The 14929-nt window shown below is 47.6% G+C and overlaps 1 protein-coding gene across 9 annotated transcripts in view; it reads left to right on the top strand.

The window, feature by feature from the left end:
* NAV2 (neuron navigator 2) overlaps positions 1–14929 on the top strand; it is a 690497-nt gene that overhangs the window by 647008 nt on the left and 28560 nt on the right. For all 9 annotated transcript variants that reach the window (XR_010383379.1, XM_064492508.1, XM_064492507.1 and 6 more), the window contains 6 exons: positions 413–436; positions 544–618; positions 5000–5083; positions 5454–5565; positions 6862–7007; positions 9780–9952. Coding sequence is in view for 8 of the 9 variants with exons in the window: in XM_064492508.1 (XP_064348578.1) it covers positions 413–436; positions 544–618; positions 5000–5083; positions 5454–5565; positions 6862–7007; positions 9780–9952 (614 nt within the window). In the remaining variant the exon portion in view is untranslated. The remainder of the gene's footprint in view (positions 1–412; positions 437–543; positions 619–4999; positions 5084–5453; positions 5566–6861; positions 7008–9779; positions 9953–14929) is intronic.

The raw sequence follows: 14929 nt of genomic DNA, 5'->3' as shown, positions 1-14929 counted from the left end.
TCTTCCTAATTTCTTAAAATAATGTGCTGTTTGTGGACCTGCTGTATAGCACAGGGAACTATATTCAATTTCTTATAATAACATATAATGGAAAGGAATCTGAAAAGAAAAAATATATACATATGTGTGTAAATAACAGACAGAACTGCTTTGCTCTACACCTGAAACTGACATTGTAATCAACCACACTTCAACAAAAAATAAAATTAAACAAAGAAATAAAAAATATGCTGTTTGTATTTGGCCTTTCTGATTGGTCAAATTAATTAAACCAGTCTAGGAAAGTATACTGGGAAAGAAACTAGTAAGTCTTCAAGACTGCTGAAGTATCAAATCTGGTGCTCCCTTCAGGCTGGGATGTGCTTTTCTTTGTTCCTTGGCTGATCTAATTTTTTCTCCATTTTCTTTACAGCCAGAAGAAAAATGCCAGTCAGAGGTAAGGAACAGTTTGCTGATTTCCTTTATCGATTATCAATTATTTCGCCCAGCTCAACCTGGAAGTGGACTCCCAAGGCAAGTAACTCTGTCCCTTGTCATCTTTAGATTCGCAAACTACGGCGGGAGCTGGATGCCTCCCAGGAGAAGGTTTCAGCTCTGACCACCCAGCTGACAGCAAATGTGAGTAGAGACCCAGGGCGGTGCCCACGACTACCTTCTGAGCATTATAGAAGCCATGTGGTGTCATAAAAAGGACACAGGCTTTAGCATCGTGGGTGTGGATGTCGGCTTGGACACTCACTAGCTCTGTGCTTTGGGCAAATTCTTTAACTTCTGGGCCTGCCTTTGCTCGTCCATGCATTGGGGGATGATAATACTTACCTCTCAGGAGTGTCATGTGATCAGTACCTGGAATATATTCAGTGCTCAGAAATGTTCCTTTCTCTTCCCTTTCTCTGAAAATTTTCATCTTAAGAGGAAAAAAAAAAAGAGATCTAAGGCGCCACAGTAAATATCTGACTGCTCTGTAATTATAATATACACAATTACGTGTTCAAGAGACACTGCCAACTGGCGTTCAATTCAGCAACTGTCTAAGTGCCAACTCTGCCCTGGGCACTGTGAATTCAACAGTAAAGCAAGCACAGTCACCGTCATCTTAGTGCTGTCTCTCTGGTACAGCAGAGAGACAAAACAGTTTTGCTATAACAAGATAACTGTTATGATAGAAATAAAGGGTGAAGGTTGTGGGAATAGATAGGAGGAGCACTTAGCACAGCCTTGGTGAGGCAGGGGGAGGTCAGGAAAGGCTTCCTGGAGGAGGTGACCTCTGAGGGATGCTGCGTAGGGGAGGATGCATGGGAAGGAAAGCATTCTAATGAAAGAGAGTAGTTGGTGCAAAAGCCCAAGGTGAAGATCTTGGTGCGTTTAGAAATTGTAAATAGCTCGGTGTAATTAGAATCTGTGTCTTGGATGTGGGGAAGAGCCAGGGGTAGAGGGGAGAAGGAAATGGGAAGGAGGAAGGCATCGAAGAAGGGCAAGGGTCAGGCCACATCATGGAGGTCTCTGCTGTTAGGTGGAGAGTTGAGCTTCCAGCGGAGAATAGCGGAGCCCTATGAGCAGAGCAGTGAGGTAGTTAGGGTGGCTTCCTCACTGCGGTGTGAGTATAGGATTTGAGGGGTCAGAGTAGGGTCAGAGATCTCCATATCCCATCAGACTAGTTTATGAATGAAGGAGCCTTGCTGCAGAGCCATGAGCCAGCCAGGGCTGAAGCTCAGAAGGCAGAGCCTGAGGTTTTGGAAGGTGCTAAGATACCTTAGAAGGAGGGCTTCCTACTCAGGTGTGCACAGCCCAGCCTGAGACCACAGGCTCTGTGTGTGAGCCTGTCAGAAAGAGACCTGCGTGACCCCTGCATGCTGGTAAAATGAAAAGCAGCTTCGAAAGATTGCCTTCTTTGAACTAGGAAGGTAATTAACATTTACCTGGAGCTTTCGCCCAGGTAATTCCTGGCTTGAGCCTTGGTCTGCTCAAGGCAACCATTGCACGTTAAAGTCTGCACATGAAGTGCCTAGCACAGTGCTTGACCTTGATTACAAACTCAGTGATCGGTAGCTACTTGCATTATTACTCATTCTCCTGCATTCTTTTGCATTCCTGAAATCTTTGATTTTTTTCCCCAAACCCTAATATACTAGGCTGCTATGTGTTTTGTAATCCTTTATCTTCTTAACCTTTTTTTCCGTCAGTAACTTTATCAAAAGAAGATCAGAAATTGCTGTGAGATCCGAATTTTGAGGTTTAGATCCCAGTCAGAAGAGCAGAGGTATTCTTGGGTAGTTGTCTTCTCGGTAACCAGATGCATCCATTCAAATCCAGAGCCTGCCCAGGCCCAGTGAGCCAGGGTCTCCTGGGAACATGTGAGGTTGGACAGCAGGTGACTTGGAACTACCCTCTTAGTTAAGAATTACAGCTGTCAATTGCTGCTCTGTACTAATCAGAAAATAGTAATTAATTTAATTATCCATGAACTTGGATCAGTTCCTCCGATGACCACATGCTGCCCCGAGGGACCTTACATCAGACCATTTGGAACTCTCCTCTCTGTTCCAGAAGAATAAGGGAGACCCCTTACATTATTATTACTATTCCAGAAGTGTGTTTTGCTCTTCACCAAAGCCACTGAATCCAGTATTGTTTTAAAGTAAACATTTAGTCTTGCCACACACGGCCAGCAGTGCTAGCATGTTTTATTGTCTGCCATCTTTCTCACAGGCCAAGCTGTGTTTGTTTTTCTAGGACAGACTACTCAAAGCCACCTTCTCTGGGTGTTTTTTTACCACTTGTGTTTGTTTTCCTTGGGAATGTGAGAATGGTGCTTGACGTGAGGGATGTTTTGTGGCTCTGAACCAGGCTCGGAACAGCCTCTCAGCCTGTATTTTTAAAGTTGCACACAGGACCCCAAGTCCTTTTGCTCGGCAGCAAAATGTGATCCTCTAGTTCTTCAGAGCAAATGTGGTTTCTTCTTGAATTTGCAAAAACTGTCTCTTCATAGCAGTCTTCATGGGGTCAGGTTTTTGTTTTTTTTTTAACCTGAAGAGAAATTAGGAATGTCCACAAAGAGAATCTTGGGTGCAATCAAACAAAGAATTGCAATACATGGAAATTCGGTCATTTAAATTTGACCTTGTCATTCCCTGGAAAGGCAAGGGTGTCCGTTGTCCTTTTTCACATCCCTGTCCTGGTTCGCTTCCTTCATCTTCTATGTGCCTTCTTGAATTGATTGGCTTTAGTTTTGCCACATTTTCCAGGGCAGACTAAAGCGTATCTCTGTATTTTAAATCACAAAGGCATTTTCTCAATTTTCAATGAAGGGAGGATGTGCCATCGGAAAGAAACTGACCAGTCCACTTAACATTTCTATCACAAGAGCCCCTGCTTCCTGCCAGCTCCTACGGCTATCGGGAAAGAGACTCAACGGCTGATCCTAGAGATGTCTTACCCTTAACTCTTCCGGCCTGATGAAGTCTAGTAACAGAGTAACTCACTCCTCAAGTCTCTCCTCCTCCAACAGAAATGTCCGCTGACCCTGACCCAGACCCAGCTCGCAGCTCAGGGCGATGGCCCCTCCCCTACACAGTTACTCCGCTTTTCTCCCTCACTCCTGCATCAGTCACCTCTTCCTCTAGAACTTTACAGAACCATCAGATCTCACTTCTCTCAAGACTCAAGTATCCTGCTGGCCCTTCTGATTCCTCCCGTGACCTTCTGAGTATCTTTCCACCCAGCTCCTAGAACCCTTTCTCAATCTCGCTGCACCTGTGTTCTCATAGGTGTCTCATCTTTTGTCACCTCACCTCGCCTATGTTCTCATCTTTTGTCACTTTTCATTCCCAAACCTCTTCCTTTCCCCACGGTCTCCAGTCATTTCTACATTTTGCAGTTCCTTAACAGTTTATTTTCAACTATGTTGTTGCATTCAGTGCTCACAGTCACCCTGGGAGGAACATAGACAGGTGGCCCCCATTTTATAGATGAAGAAACTGAGGCCAGTAGACTTAGATGACTTGTCCACTCTTTATCCTGGGTGTCAACAATATTATCAGGATCCTCAGTCAACCAACTAATATTTCACCTACCGCTCTGTGGAAGAAGGAAGAAGGCTTAGTGTCAAGACAAAGAGTTGCATCTTGCCCTTAAAGAGGGTTGCAGAGAAAGGGGCAGACGGGGAACAATCACGGTTCTCAATTCTAAGATATGCATTTTTTTCATGCTTTTAACATCTCTGAAAATTGGATGCATATTTTAACTCTAATTGGCAGCATTTGAAAAACCGTCTTTGTAATAGTAAAATAACGGTGTCTCTGATGCCATCTTCTAATAGAGGTGTATGAAAGTGCAGGGGGGCCCCAGGGAAAGTCGTAACTGCCCGGGGGACAGGGGGTTCTCTAAGGAGGTAGCAGGTGGGCCTTCTAGTGGCTTTTTATTAACCAGGATTATAACAAGCAAACTCCACTTGGTTCATTCATCCTGCAAACAGGCTCAGTGTGAGCCTCTCCTGTGAGCCTGGTGCTGAGGAAACAAAAGGTCATCCTGCCGTGTAGTAGAGACAGGCGAACATCAGCCATCACAAGAGACTTCGTAGCATCACAAGTACTTTGCGTGTGATACTGCGAAGTACAGATCGGCAACCCAGTGTGCTTTAGAGAGTGAATGTGGAGACCTGACCCCGCCTGGGGGTGTTATGAATTCATGCACGGAGAGCTCTCGAGAAGAATATGTAAAAATCAGTTAGAGAAGCAGATGGGAGGAGAGTAGCCCAGGCAGAGAGGAGAGTGTGCAGAAAGACTCTAAGGTGGGAAGGAGCCCAGGGCGTTGGAGGACATGAAAGCCTCCAGGAACCGGATCCCAAAGAGTCGTGGGGAGCGGGGCTCAAGAGGCGGAAGAAGTAGGTGGAGGCTCACACACGTGGCCCCGGGCGGATTTTAGTCTTAAGACCTGGCGCTCCTGCCTTGCGAGGTAATATAACTGAAGGTAACGTAAGGGAAATGTCTTTCCTCTCCAGGCTCACCTCGTGGCAGCCTTTGAACAGAGTCTTGGAAACATGACAATCAGGCTCCAGAGCTTAACCATGACGGCTGAGCAGAAGGTAAAGCAGAAAGGATGCTTTTTCCCTCCCCGCTTGGAATTAACAACAGACCTAAAAACACTGTTCTCTTGGACTCCAGATAGTTGTATAGATTTTAGTATACTTGTTGAACTGTAGGAATTAAATCTGAAAGAGTAGATCTGTTGCATGACAGAAACGTCCTGGACGGAGTGGTGGTCACTCCATCGGCAACAGATCTTACTCCTGTTCCTGCTGCTTTCGGCTGCTCACGGATGCCTGTTGAAAACTGATCCAACCTAGTGTTTGAGACAAAGGTTCTCTCCCCTCTAAGTTGACACTGAGTTGCACTTCAGCGGAAAACTATATGGAATGATTTGGGAATGACCGGTAACTTTTTTCTGTTCCTCAGGATTCAGAACTGAATGAGTTAAGAAAAACCATTGAGCTGTTGAAGAAGCAGAATGCAGCTGCCCAGGCGGCCATTAATGGAGTAATTAACACCCCGGAGCTCACCTGCAAAGGTAACGGCAGAGAAACAGCCTTCAGACCAGCTGCCTGCCCGCCCGTAGGAACCCTCCCCTGACAACGTACGATGCAGCCTCCCTGCCAGAGGGTGGGTGTCCGTGTCACTCGGACAGGTCCTGGAAAGCACTTAATCCAGTTCCTTCCGGCCTCCAGGAAGACAGCTGTTCCAGCTCGCCCTCTCCTCTGATGCATCTCAAAAATGGAAGAAAATGTATTTCTCTTGGCAAAATGTCAAAGTGTTTCACAGCCTTAACTTCACGAATGCTTTGATACTCACATGTTGATGTGGGGCAACCTGAAATGGGTTTGTCTCTCATTTGTCCCAGAAAATATTTCGGAGGAAATTGCTGTGTCCTTGTGTATCTTCCTTGGGGGGCACGGGTACAGAGGTGAGCCTGAGGATGAGTTACCTCCAGCAAAAATGATATTAATGGTAATAATGAGAGCTAACATTTATGAACACTCACTTTGTTCTAACCCCTGTGCTGTGTTCTCGGCACCACGCTCAGTGTTGCACTTACTTAATTATCCCGTTCTCTCTCCGCAACACCCTTACGTGTGCGATACGGGTCCTCTTCACTTTGTGCTGAGAGTAACACTGGGCTTCAGAGGCGAGAGTCCCATCCTGAGGTCATAGGATGTAAGAAACAGAAGTGTGGGGCCAGAACCCAGATCTGACCCTGGCACCAGTGCTCTTAAAGACCAGATGGCCAGTGTCGTGCTGTGATTATGAGGAACGCTGTCTGCAAACTTTATTTCGGTCTCGCTGCCGTTTTGGGCAGTGTTATTTCTGGTACCACTGTTACCTCAGACATCAGGCCTCCTGAAAAAGCCTGGACTTGACATGGGAGGGCAGAGCAGAGGGAGATGAGCATTCCAGAGAGAGAGAGCAGCACTTGGAAAATCTTGAGAGGAGATGGGCTTGGCATTTCTGTGGGTGTGTGAGGAGGCTGGTGCAGCAGGAGCGGACAGAGCAAAGGAGGGGGTGCTCTCAACATAGGTGACTGTCGCTGCAACTCGGGAACACACTCTAGCGCCTAGGTCTAAGGCTCAAGGGAGCAGGTGTGGGGGAATTCTCTCTAAGCCTCCTCTGACTTTTGTAAAATGGAGAGAGCCTTCTTTTAACTGACCAAAGCATAGCACCCACTTATTCGAGGACCCTAAAACTAGCATCGAGGGACAGGAGGTGATGTCTAATTGGGAAATACCTCCTCATCCTCGAATGTGTGAGTTTAGGTGTAAGGGTCCTTCCCCAAGTCAGCAGCTCCTGATTTCCTGCCCTGGGTCTCTAGGAAATGGTACCTCCCAGTCCGCAGACCTCCGCATCCGCAGACAGCACTCCTCTGACAGTGTCTCCAGCATCAACAGCGCCACCAGCCACTCCAGCGTGGGCAGCAACATAGAGAGTGATTCAAAGAAAAAGAAGAGAAAGAACTGGGTGAGTACATCCCCAGACCCCCGTGGGTGCTGCCTCACGGAGTCGAGTCTCAGAAACCGCATCCCCTCGGATGAAGCCCAGGCTGGCTCTTCCCTTCAGTGCACAGACCTTTGGGAGTCGATCCAGAGAAGTGGTTTGTGGACAGGTTTCTACTAAAATCAGTGCTGGGCTCAGCTGAACGCCAGGATTGAGGAAATAACCACCTCCTTGTAGTTTTTTGTTTCATGAGACTTTACGTGAAGCACTCATCTTTCATTCCATATGTGTCATGTCTTCATCATCGTATGTTGGCCACAAAGTCCCAGATCCTAGAGCAGTTACTCTCAAGTGGTTTTTACTTAGTTCCAAAGTATTTTTTGGAGTGTGCGTCGCTGGTTATCCCATCACGACCCATACTCCTTATCTATTTATTTACACAATTGCCTATGATAGCATTAAATCACCCTTCTCTTGGAAAAATTTTTGACCTTGTGCTGTAAGTAAAAGTTTCACAGTGTGGTTGTTAGCAGTCAGTGAATGGTTCTCAACTGGGGGGCGGGGCTCAGCCTCAAAATGGCAAATTGAATAGATCCAATCTCCAGTACAGTGTTTCTCCATGTTTCCATAATCCCACTGAGCCCCTTGACTTTCTTTACAATGGCATTTTGAACAGTTTTTCCCATTCCGCTTAGAAAATTCCACCCCCCAGTTTTTAGCTTTGCTACCGAGGTTGTGGAGTTGATTGGCGTTTGCTTCTCCCTGAGTTCAGTGCAGGGATACCCCAAGTGGATCTGAAGTTGGCCAGTACTCACAGGGCCCCATTTGTCAAAGCTGACAGCGTCGTGTTTTCACAGTAGCTTCCATGTCCTCATTCATTCCATACCCTTCTCACTCATTTTGCGTTATCTTGGATGGGTGGCGAGGTCTAGCAACGGAGGAGCTGAGGATTTAGTCATGCTGGTTATTGATAACTCACAGTGCAGGGAAGCTCAAAAGCCAGTTCAGTGTAAGCCTCTCATCATTCTGATTAAATGTTTCCTTTAAGTTACTAATGGCTTTTAGTCAACTCATTTGCTATGACTCAAACCAATACAATTAACTCATGTTGCTATTTCTAATATGCTGTTGATAAATAATCTGATTTGATTATCAAAGTGATGAGAGAGAACTGTTTTCTATGAAAAATCGTGATTAGCCATTCTCTTCCATTCAGGAAATAAAACTTACTTATTTTAAGACAACTCTTGATTACCAGTGCAATTGGGGAGGATGAATAATTGGCCATCCTCAGAGAATCCCAAAGCTGAATTTTGTCTCATCTTTGTAATCTCTTCTGCCTAGCATTTTACCAGAGGTACAGGCCGGAATTCAGGTGCCAAACCTTTCTATTTCTATTACTGCTGTCTGGAAATATGGCCAGAAGTAAGAAATGGGAGAGAAATGGGATCTAGATTTGCCCACAAGCTGGACATGCAGTTTGTTATGAATGAAACTTTGCTGGGAGAAACGTCTCATTATTTCAGAATGGCTCATTTTTCTGGACTTCACAATGGTTAAGACAACCCCCAGAATATGTTTCCAGAGGAAAAGAGGCTTTAGAAAAAGGACATTACTTTTTAAAAGACCTTTTTCAAGATGAAACTTTATTTTTTTGGCCTAGAAAAATACATGCTTACCATGGCTTTCAGAGAAGACGTTGCACTTTAAAATCTTTCTGTTCTTATTAGAATTTTCAGATCAATCTCATGGTTTGGAGAATTTGTGATATACCAATTACCTTTTCCCAATATGGTTAATAAATTTCTTTAAAATATCATTTTTGAGCAACAAGTGAGATGGCTAATTCCCTGCTTTTATTATATTATCTTATACGTGTAGAAGGGCAGCAGGAGTCCTTAAGTTCATGTATCAAAGAGCTACGCGGCTCTGCTAGGACCAGTGCAGCAATAAAGCTACCCTCGTTGAGAAAAGGCTTGCCCCCCTCCCAAATATATATATATGTATATGTATATGTATATGTATATGTATATGTATATGTATATGTATATATATATGGCTTAGGGATGTCTGATAAGAGGCCAGAAAAGAGTGAGGGAACATAGGAAGGTGGGGCAGTCATTTCAACCAGACAGAGAAGCTAGCGGAGCTCGGATTATAGGGGAACTTCCAGACCTGCTGTTCCTCACCTTCTGTAATAGAGGAAGAGGCCCCTAATGCTTTGAAAGACTCCTGATCCTACCAGAAACCTCCTCTGTGTATGGTATTTATTATTAGCCACGTGGTGTCTAAAAAGTCCAAAGCTTTCCCTGTCACTGGCTTTCTCTGTTAAAAATTGTCTTTTTTCCTTCCCCTTCCCCATTTTTGCTTGCGTTTTCTCTGGCAGGTCAATGAGGTAAGCAAGACCAACCTTAATATCAGATACCAAGCTAACCCATCCATTGATATGACTAACCTCATCCGCATCCGTCCCGTGTCTGAGCACCCCGCCTTGTTGCTGTGTAACCTCCTCCTCCCCACATCCGTCCGCTGAGCCAGGCTCTGTCTTGCAGTGGGCATCTAGCCTCGACCCAAGAGTAGGCATGAAATGTCACCCACAGGTCCAGTCCTCTGAGCTGTCAACACCAGATAACTCTTCTTCCCTTAATGCACTGACTCGAGAGCGCTGTCGGGAGCCTTTTCCATGGCGGGAGGAGAACGCGGGAGAAGCGGCCTGCTCCTCGGTCTGCATGCCTCTGGCCGAGGCCTGAGTGTTGGCCGCAGCCCCGGCCAGGCTGACGGTCTCGTGTAATTCAGTTACGCAGCTCCTTCAAGCAAGCTTTCGGGAAGAAGAAGTCCCCCAAGTCGGCATCCTCTCATTCGGACATCGAGGAGATGACGGATTCTTCGCTGCCTTCCTCACCAAAGCTGCCGCACAACGGTTCCGCGGGCTCCACTCCGCTGCTGAGGACCTCTCACTCCAACTCTCTGTAAGTCTGTCTGCTGGGGTCACTCTGGTCAGGCGACGTCTTTGGCCCCGGGAACCCTCTCAAGCAGGAATGGCCGGGGGTCCTCTTATGCTGTATCTGCTCCTTGGGTCCTGTGTGTCTTAGGTTCACCGGACCACGCGTGTTCTTGCAGTGGCTCAGGACTGGGGACGTTGAAAGAGAGAGAAAACTCGAGTTTTTGCTCTGCTGGCATCAGTGTGGATAATTAGCTGGCTCGTCTTGGGCAGGCGGCTTAGCCTCTCTTTGTTTCCATTGCTTTGTCAAATTGGGATAATTGTTGTCTACTTATCCTATCCTAGGATTAAACAAGATAAGTGGATGTGAAAAGCTACAACCGTCCTGCTGTGACAGGGAGATGATGATATAAATGTTGGCAGTTTGGGTTGAAATTCTGGTTCATTTGGGTGACAGGGCTTAGAGAGATTACACTTTTCTTCTTTGATCAAAATTTAGTGTGGACTCTTTCTCTGAGGTCAGTGCTTAGAATTTGGAAGTTTAAAAAAACGGAGAGATTCAGTGGCAGTTCTCTTTAGCGAAGGGCTCTCTGTTTCATAGAATGATTCATCACCGTGGCCTCTCCCAGTGAATTGGAAATGGGTCAGTTTGTACAGAGCTCTTCAGGAACACAGCTGGTTGAGAGAGACAGGTGATTGCTCACTTGACATTGGTTGAGATGCTGTTCCCCTGGCACCAAGGTGCCCAGCCCACCCCCACCTCCCGTGGTTTCCACTGAGTGCCCAGCGATCGTTGTTCCATCAGCGTCATAGGAGACAGCCCTGTCCTCCATCTGAAAACGTAAGGCCCAGACTCTAGAGGCAAGAATAGGTTGGGGAGGGTGGAGGGGAAGGTAGAGCGCATGCTTAGCATGCATGAGGTCCTGGGTTCAGTCACCAGTACTTCCACTTAAATAAATGAATAAACCTCATTACCCTCCCCACGAAAACATCTTTAAAAAAAAAAAAAAAGAACAGGTCAGGAATGGCGTGGGACAGACAGTCGGGGATCCAGGTGCCAGCTCAGAAGGCGACACGGCCGGCTTCCGGCAGCAGTGCAAGCGACTGCCCTTTCCCTGCGGGGCCGAATCCCACCAGAGACCTTGGTAGAGCCAGGTGAGAAGTGGAAGGAAGACCGGAGCCAAGCAGTCTGCGGGGGCAGTTCCCACGAGATCAGACAGTGCCTGGGAGAGGATGACCACGGCGCCGCGCTCAGGACAGCCTCTGAGAGTGGGTTGAGCAAGGGAGTAGGGTGGCGGTAGACACCTCCATTTCCTCACTGGTGAGCATGAGATGAATGACATCTGCGTCACTGGCGTCTTGGGAGGGCCCGGCTGAGTGCTGTGCACGCAGGGCCGCCTCCTGCTGTGCCCTCCTTCAGCCTCAGGAGGCCAGCTCTGTGGGGCCACTCCCCGGTCCACACAGCCTGCTAGCCCACCCGCTGAAGACAGCGGCCTGTGCCAGTGTCCCAAGGCCGGCCTGCCAGATGGGTGCAGGAAATGCAGGTGAGAGGGTGAGCCAGGCCTTTGTAGCACGCGGCCTGCCGGACCACACAGGAGACAGGAGGTGGAAATGAGGAGACAGCCTAGGGCCCTGATGTTTTTATCAGCCCACTCGCCGGTGCAGCACATCAGGGTCTCCATTTTACTCAGATGAGGAGCTCCTCTTCTCTTGGGGAGCACTCTGGTAGGAGGGTGGCCATGGGGACAGGCACTTCTGCTTTGGGCGAAGGTGTAAACAGGGGTCAGGGGAGAGGAGCACTGATGGCTGGACAGCAGTGCCCCTCCAGCTGCCCTGTGTGCTGGTGTGAGGGGTTAGGCCAGTGATTGGGAGTGTGAGTCCTATGTGACCTGCAGGGAGCCCAGAAGGCAAGTAAAGGACCGGCCATCATTGACTCACATGCCATCATCCCAGAGCTGGAGGGATTCTCCAAAGGGGTTGAATAGAGGTGGAGAAGAGGCAGAGGGGCAGGGTCTGAGCTCTGGGGTAGGAACCCAGGAACAGAGAGAAAACTGTTTGGAGGCGGGAGTAGTAACTAGGCCAAATGCCAAGTGGCCAAGTGAGGTAAGGGGAGGGTGGCCATGATGCACTCAGCCACATGGGGCTCCTGGAGACCATAGCGAGAGAGCGCTCTGTCCAAACCACTTACCCCATCGGGATTGGGTGGGGCTGCCTCTGGGCTCGGCAGCCCTTCCCTGACATTCCACAGCATCCATGCACACTGCAGATGTTTGTTTTGGGTCTGGTTTTCCAAAGGGTGGGCAGAAAGCAAATGCTTCTTTCCAGCCTTGAAGGGTTTATAAGAATGTGCAGATCTAGACATGAGACAGAGTTCAAAGAAGAAACCAAAGGCAGAGGAGTTGGGGCTCAGAAAATTTCCTACTCCGTGGGTGGAAGGAATGGCGGTGTGGGAAGGCAGCATTTCCCATATTCGGGCGTTTAAAATTAGGTCTTCCACCAGCCCTGCCACCTGGGCAAGACTGGCGGGAATGTGCTGGAATGAAGTGCTAGGGACTGAGTAGGAAGCGGTGAGCATCAGGCTGCTTCAGTAAGTAGCCCATGGAGCGGACGAACGTGAGTGCCCGCTGGTTGTCGTCCAGGAGTGTGGGCCCTCAGGTTCAGCAGACCCACCAGATTTGTTTCTGATTCTGGCATTTCTTATGGGCACGTCAGCCTCTTTGCCTCAGCCTCCCCATCTTTAGAACGGAGGTCATTGCAGTACCACTTCCTGGAGTTAGTGATGTCCGTGGTACCTTAAATAATGTACTGCAGATGCCTACCACAGTGGCCTACGTGTTCAGTGAGCGTTTGCGGGGCACCTGCTACGTGTGGATCAGTGACATCAGACACGACAAATGAGGTAGAGAAGAACCCTGGTCCTGGGAGCCAGCAGCCAGGCAGGGAGGGGTTATCAGTGACAGAGCAGAAGTCTAGTGCCGAAGGGACGAGGGGCAAAGGCTCCGTCCTGGGCAGTCGGCATAAGGACTAACTTAGTTGGGGCTTGTTTTCAACATCATCTCTGTGTTGTGTGTTTCTGAGAACTGGCCGATTTGAGGGGCTAACTGAAGGGCCCAGGACCTTTGGTGCAGTTACTCCCACACAGACTTTCTTCCTTCTAGTTTGCTTCCCTTTGTGACGTCATCATTGGCCAAGCTTCACAAAGTAACCCATGTGGTAAATTCCAGAAAGCAGGTCCTGAGAAAATGTGGCTTCTCTTGCTGAGAAAGCCTCCTGGGGGAAAAGCACAGACCCGGTAAAAGAGACTGCAGCAAAATGCCTTGCCGTGGACTGACAGACGGACTGACACAGTGTGAACCAAAGCCGGTTCTCTGCGGTGGACTGGAGCCTTTGAGATCTGTGCCGGGCATGGTTTGGCTAAGACCAGAGTGTCACCGTGGAACTTTGTTCAGACTTTACACTCCATTTAAACCCGGAAACCATAGTCCTTTCTCCAGAAAGAACCAGTTTCTGCATGCTCCTGCTGCAAACCTCCCAAACCAAAAAAAAGCACGACTGTCATTAAACCCTCCAAACCACAGGCTATTCACATCGCAGAGATCTGTGTGGGGGATGATCTGATTTCTAAAGACAGTTCAGCACCAAATCTGTTGACTTCAGTTTCTTATAGGTATGGAGTGGGAAGAATTATAAGATTTGAAAGAGTCCATTGGAAGTGTTAGAAGATTTTGAAGTAGAGGAGAAGTTTCCTTGGCTGCTGACAACTTTTGAAAATAAGAGGTGGTTTTGTAACTCTCGCAACAGTTCAAGTGCAGGCTGGGAAAACAGCCACAAAAAGATTTGGCTGTTCAGATGTTAAATTTTTCTTCTAGTCCTCTCTGCCCCCGAAATACAATTGCATCTCTTTTAACCATGATAATGCTTTTCCTTTGGCAGTGAGCGTTTCCACACCCTCTACCAGTTTCACATGTCAGGTTTGGTTTGGCCTCACATCCAGTACTTGGGTCTCCCGTGACCATTTCTGCAGACACCACATGCTCACCGTGCCTTTCAGAGATAATCAGCTTCAGCTTTGTAACTTTATGGACTTGGGTTTTTTTGTTTTTTTCTTTTTTCTGTTGTCAGTCCAAGAAATGTCAAAGCATTCTCTTTTGGATCACCGCTCACCTCAGCTCCTATAATCCTTGAAATCAACAGAACTTTTCTTATAAAATAGAACTAACTTTTCTAACATTACAATTTATCATGACTTTTACTATCTTCCACTTTGTGCTGACCTGCCAGACATCGAAAGAGCAAACCTAACTAATCAAATAAGGGACCCAGCCTGGAAGGACCACTTCTTAAGACAGAGGGACTCACGGGGTCCTGCGGTCCCCTGATCTGGTGTCCAGCTGGGGAAGGAGAACAGCTCGCCGCGCTGTTGCATGCTTTCAGATAAAAGTTGGGCTTCCATGTCACATCATCCTTACTCTCTGACCACCCGAGATGTTTCTCTTCCTTGCTGTGAGCTTGTTGTAGGGGTGGGGGAATAAAAGACTGCTCTCTAGACCCTTTTAGGGGAGTGGATTTTAGAATGTGTCCAGGAGCAGACTTAGCATCTTCCACCCATATCTTCAGGTTTCTTCTCCTTTTTGGCAGATAAATATCATCCTCAGATGTCTGACCCTGGAGTGTCGAATCTTAAAAACAGACAGATGACATCGTTTCTCTGAGTGGGTTTAGATCTCAGAGGCCATGTAGTGTCAGCATAGGGCCCAGCTGTGTACACATCACAGAGGCTTTCAAAGCCCCAAGGTTGCTGTTCCATTCCGCAGGCTCCTCTTTATCCCTAGATTACTGGGATTTGGCTGAAAGGGGCAACAATGCCATTCTGATTGCCAGAGCTCTGCAGAGAGAGTGTAGAGAAGCAGTAAAGTCTGTGAATTTCAAGTGCTTTGATATTTTCACCCCCAGGAAGCACAGGGCAGCTGGTCGTACAGGGTTACTCCTGAACAAACGTGATGAT

This window comes from Camelus dromedarius, chromosome 12 (assembly GCF_036321535.1).
Source record: "Camelus dromedarius isolate mCamDro1 chromosome 12, mCamDro1.pat, whole genome shotgun sequence".
NCBI lineage: Eukaryota > Metazoa > Chordata > Mammalia > Artiodactyla > Camelidae > Camelus > Camelus dromedarius.
The sequence above is the reverse complement of the archived record's forward strand: the minus strand, read 5'-3'. Positions and strand labels throughout refer to the sequence as shown.